The following is a 5,171-nucleotide window of genomic DNA, read 5'->3' on the forward strand; positions in this document are numbered from 1 at the left end:
AAAATAGGAAATGCTGAACTAGTACTATCTGCCAAGCAGTCCCATAAAAGGGGTTAGCATTTAGGCACATTAAACCAGCAAACAATATGCTGTATTTGAAGACAAAAAGACTGTGTGTTTTATAGTGCCATATTTAGGGAGTTCCAATTGGCTCTAATTCTAAGATCTAAGCGTAAGGTCCGTGCTTTGGGGATGGACGGACAATATAAACACAGCAGTGAATGCAGCAGCTCATATAATGTGGAAAAAGACCCAGAAGACAATACTTGCGCGCAAGACTACTTTCATAATGTTTTCAGAAAATGCGGTAGGTTCATTTAAGAGTGCTATCAGCAAATAACAACTTCGTTCAGCCAATAAACAATAAGGGGCCTTAAATGTATTTTTGTAGTAGCAAAAAAGAAAAAAAATAGACTAAATTTTACTTCGGATGAAAAAGACAAAGCAGTGTGATTACTAGCAGTGCATATCTAAACGTTCAGTGAGAAAGTTATCTAAACTTGGTATAGTCCAGGGGTAGGCAACCTCGGCTCTTTTATGACTCATGGACTTCAACTCCCATAGCTGGCTCAGGAATTCTGGGAGTTGAAGTCCATGAGTCATAAAAGAGCCGAGGTTGCCTATCCCTCGTATAGTCAGTCTTACAGTCAAAATTCTTGTGGAAAACGAAAGAACTCTTACGAATTCCAGAGGAGTTAGCAGAGAAGTTTAATTGCGCAAGGTCCAGAGCATATTAGAAATAGGCAATTCTGAACGAGGAGGGCGTGATTAGACTTCAGTTTTTATACTCCCCTCCTTAAAGAACAAAGGGCTACACGTTGAAATACACACTGTGATACATTCGGAACGTTTCTCACAGGCACGGAATGGAAGGTTTTGCTACATCCAAAGTATCCACGTGCAGAGCGCATTTGGTTGCCACATATTACTGACAGAGAACTTTCCCAGTGATTATGCATTACATCATTGTTCTAGCAATTATGCAGACACATCGTTATTGCAGTTATGCAGACAAATCATTATTCTAATCATTGTTCAATTTTACTATAGTATTATATTAAGATAAATCGACAACAAACCATTAGCAGGAGAAGCAATATATGAGTAAAGGTCGTGGCGCGCACGCGTGCCAAAAGCCGTTTTTTTTTCCCTTTCCGGGGAATCAATGAATTCAGTTGCACGTAGGCCTCGCTCACGATCTCGTTGACATCAGAAACAAGAAAACGTTTGATCTTCGAAGGAGGCTGGCTAAGTTAGTTGGGGAGAGGGAGCAATGCGGTTCAACGGGTGCAGCGGAACACGAGCGGCGTGGAGCGGATCAAGTGGCCGGCACTAGTCTTTAAGTCAGCGCCTTCTGCAAGGCCGAGCAATAGACGCGGCGCATTCTTATTTAGAAACCGACTTTCTCCCCAGTTTGGGGGGGAAAAAAAATTAAGCTTTCGCTTCTGCATCGCAAATTACGGAAACGGATATTAAAGATACTTTTATTTTCCTCGCAATATCCGTTCTTGCTTTCCCTCTCTCAGGCATAGATCTACGAACAAAAAAAAGCGAGCTCTGTGATTGGTTTGAGCGTCAGCTGTTTCCCTGCTCCCGCCTGATTGGCTACTCCGACTCACTCGCGTTCCCAATCCCACCAATCAAGAAAAGGGGTGCCAAGTTTTGATTGTCGCGGAGGGGAAGCTTCGCGCCCGGTACCTTCTTCTCGCCGCTTTCCCGTAGTTAACATTTGGTAAAGAGCTGGCGGGGGGCGGGGGGAGTCTCGCGAGGAGCTCGCGCAGGGGTCCCAGCGAAAGGGTCGCGCCGCTGCTTGGTGGGCTTCGTCAGTGGTTCGCAGTTCTTCGACGGGCTGGCAGCTCTGAAGCCGCCCCCGTCCGCGGTGGGTCCGGATGGCTCGCGTCTTGGCCCGCTTGCACCCTCGCCCAGCTTCTGTTTGTTTTATCTGCATGTGGCTCTAAAGTGAATTATATAAAGACAATCCCACTGGTCAAATCCAGTAACCAGTTAGCCCAGTGTTTCTCAACCTTGACAATTTTAAGGCATGTGGACTTCAACTCCCAGAATTCCACAGCCAGCTTTGCTGGCTGTGGAATTCTGGGAGTTGAAGTCCACATGCCTTAAAATTGTCAAGGTTGAGAAACACTGGTAGCCTTATGTGAAGAACGGTTCTTAAATCCCTGTTCAAAATGCTTTGGGAGTGGCCGTATTACTGCGAATGGCGTAATGCAAAACCAGTCTATATTCATATTTTGCCTGCTTTCTCATTTTTGTTCACATCGGAAGTATATACCAATGTATTTCGATGTTACCATTACGAGTTAATAACTAGAATTTAAAACTCTTGTTGGAGTCACGTTTATGTCTTTTTCTAATTTGATTGCTAAGACACCTTGTGAGATAAGTGTTGTTTTGGTAGAATACGAAGACATTTATTGCAAAACATTTTTGTATAAATGTTAGACGTATTTAAAGAAGTATATAAACGCTTTCAATAAATGGTTTTTTTTAATTTTGTAAACCTGATATTTCCCATGTCAATTTAAGAAAAACGATAAATGTTATATAGAAAACAAAAATGATATTTATGTTTGTGAAAGGATCAAACGCCAAACTTCTAATTCAGATATGTTTGGTACTATCAGATCTGGGATGTGAAAATCTGAATAACCTCCAAATAGCAGCAAAGAATTAGTAATACAGATAGTCCTCGACTTACAATCACAATTGAGTCCAAAATTTCTGTTATTAAGTGAGACATTTTGCTCCATTTTATGGCCTTTCTTGCCTCAGCGGATAGGTTTTGCCTCATTTTATGATCTTTCTCACTACAGTCATTAAGTGAATCACTGCAGTTGATACGTTAGTAACCTGGATGTTAAGTGAATATGGCTTTCCCATTGACTTTGCTTGTCAAAAGGCTGCAGAAGGTGATCACATGACCTTGGGACACAGCATGGTCATCATAAGTATGAACCAGCTGCCAAGCATCTGAATTTTGATCACATGATCATGGGGATGGTACAAAGGTTGTAACTGAAAAATGGTTGTCACTTTTTTTCACTGCCATTGTAATTTTGAATGCTCACTAAATGAACTGTTGTAAGTAGAGGACTACCTGTACTAAATCTCTTTTCCACTATTTTGTGACTGTCTGAATTTTTATTTTGTTAATCTCACAAGTAAAATTCTGATATATTGTTTTGTGCATAAAATACAAAACATCAACAATGTGATTAGAATTAAAAACTAATATGGTAAAGTCATCCATGTAAATAATTTGTAAATTATTTTAATGATATGTTGATATCTGGCATTTTGGTAAATGGATCTCTCTGAACTTATACAAGATCGTAGCTTGTACACATGCAAGAATACCTAAAGCTGTTACTATTTATAATATTGAGAAAATGAATCTAAGAGACTGATACTTGGACCAAAGCATTTTTCCAAACCAGCCATCTTGCATTCAGAGATGGAAATCTTGAATAATCCAAACATAATTCATAAGTTTCATTCCAGCATAGGCGGAATGACATGAAAGGTTTTGCAATTTTCCCTCGTGTGAGAAAAGTGAGTTTTCACTTTAAGCCATAGTCAACCTTTGTCCTGACCAATAAATGTATATATTGCACTGGAACATTCAACAGAAAGATTCTTGTGATTTCTAGAATTGTTTCTCATTGGTTCCCATCCAATTTTTCCACTGCATGAATTTTTTTTCTCTAAGTATCTCATGATTCTGTCACAAACATTTTGGAAAAGATTTGGTTTGTTTTTTTGTTTGTTTGTTTGTTTGTTTGTTTATATGTGTTAAACTATATAGGAGAATGCACACATATAGTATGTAGGCAAGCTGATTTTTTGTAACTTTAAATCAGTCTTATTTTCCTAGCATTACTTTCTGTTGTTCACAATTGAATATCACAAGCCGCTTTGCATTATGTTTATAAATTGGGTACTGGCATGAAACTAAATGTAATGTATTTTTTTTCTTGCAGCTAAAGTAAATAGTTATTGAACTCTTCTGGCATGTTCATCAATTTTAATTTGTGTCTGTCTTAACAGATTACACTGTTTTTTAAATGTCTCTGCTACTGAATCTCTTACGGCAATTGCTGGAATATTATGGTGTGGTCCCAGAACCGGTAAGCAGATACGTCTGAAAAACATATGTTTTTGCATGATTTTTTTAATATTAAAGGGTCTACAGTTCCATACCACTTCTCTTTCTCTTGTCTTCTGGGAATTTTAGCCTATCTCTATACAGGTAGTCCTTGACTTAAAACCATTTGTTCAAAGTTCCAATGGCGCTGAAAAGTGACTTACAACCACTTAACCGTGCACTTAACCATCGCAATGTCCCCATGAACAAGATGCATGCGCTTGGCATGGATTTATGAGGGTTGCAGTGTGCCAGGTTCATGTCATCTCCATTGGCAACTTTCTTTAGCTTCTGAAAGGCAAAGTCAATGGGGGAAGCCAATTCACTTAATGACTGCAGCAAAAATAAAGTTAAAATTCAGCATGTTTCACTTAACAATTACCTCAGGGATAGAAGTTCCGGTCCCAATGGTGGTTGTAAGTTGAGGACTTCCTATAATTTAGTGCTGCAAATGGAATGGAATTTGAAGTTTACCTTTCAAGTCGATTGGCTGTTAGTAGTCGTGAACTGAGCGTCATATATTCCTGAAGCTAAATTTACTTTAATCATGCTGCAATGACACAACTAGCAGTGGTGAGAAATCACAACCTTAGTATGCACATATTTACATTACTTAGAAGCAGCTGCCTGCTGTGTTTTACTATAAATAATTTTAAATTATAATTTTTATATCTCTTCACTGTAAATAATATATCTGTTAAAAGTGGTTTTGCAGCCTACCTATAGTAGCCCTAATGTTACAAAAATTGTACCAACTGAAGTTCCCATTTGGAGCTAAGTCACTTGTTTTGTTGTTGTTTTTCTCCCAATTCAGGCCTTGCAAAGGTGTAAATTTTATCTCAATGGCCTTGTTCGTATGATTGGATCTCGTCTTTCTTCAAATGCCTTTTCAAGAAGATACTTCCAAGAATTATGTATCGTTTCCAGGAATTGTTTGGTGAGGTCATCAATACTTTCCCCCCCTTTTATTTCTAGAGGTTATATTAAAAGATGTAGACATTTGTGTATT

The 5,171-nt window shown here is 38.8% G+C and overlaps 1 protein-coding gene across 1 annotated transcript in view; it reads left to right on the forward strand.

Annotated features, from left to right (window-relative positions):
• Positions 1–1,713: 1,713 nt before the first annotated feature.
• The window catches only part of MTFR2 (mitochondrial fission regulator 2), a 13,699-nt gene continuing 10,241 nt past the window's right edge, over positions 1,714–5,171 (forward strand). Inside the window, exons 1-3 of the mRNA XM_015809967.2 lie at positions 1,714–1,732; positions 4,066–4,145; positions 4,977–5,099. Of these exons, the coding sequence (XP_015665453.1) occupies positions 4,083–4,145; positions 4,977–5,099 (186 nt within the window). The 5' untranslated portion in view covers positions 1,714–1,732; positions 4,066–4,082. The remainder of the gene's footprint in view (positions 1,733–4,065; positions 4,146–4,976; positions 5,100–5,171) is intronic.

This window comes from Protobothrops mucrosquamatus, unplaced genomic scaffold (assembly GCF_001527695.2).
Source record: "Protobothrops mucrosquamatus isolate PMUCROS unplaced genomic scaffold, P.Mucros_1.0 scaffold_33, whole genome shotgun sequence".
NCBI classification, from domain to species: Eukaryota; Metazoa; Chordata; class Lepidosauria; order Squamata; family Viperidae; genus Protobothrops; species Protobothrops mucrosquamatus.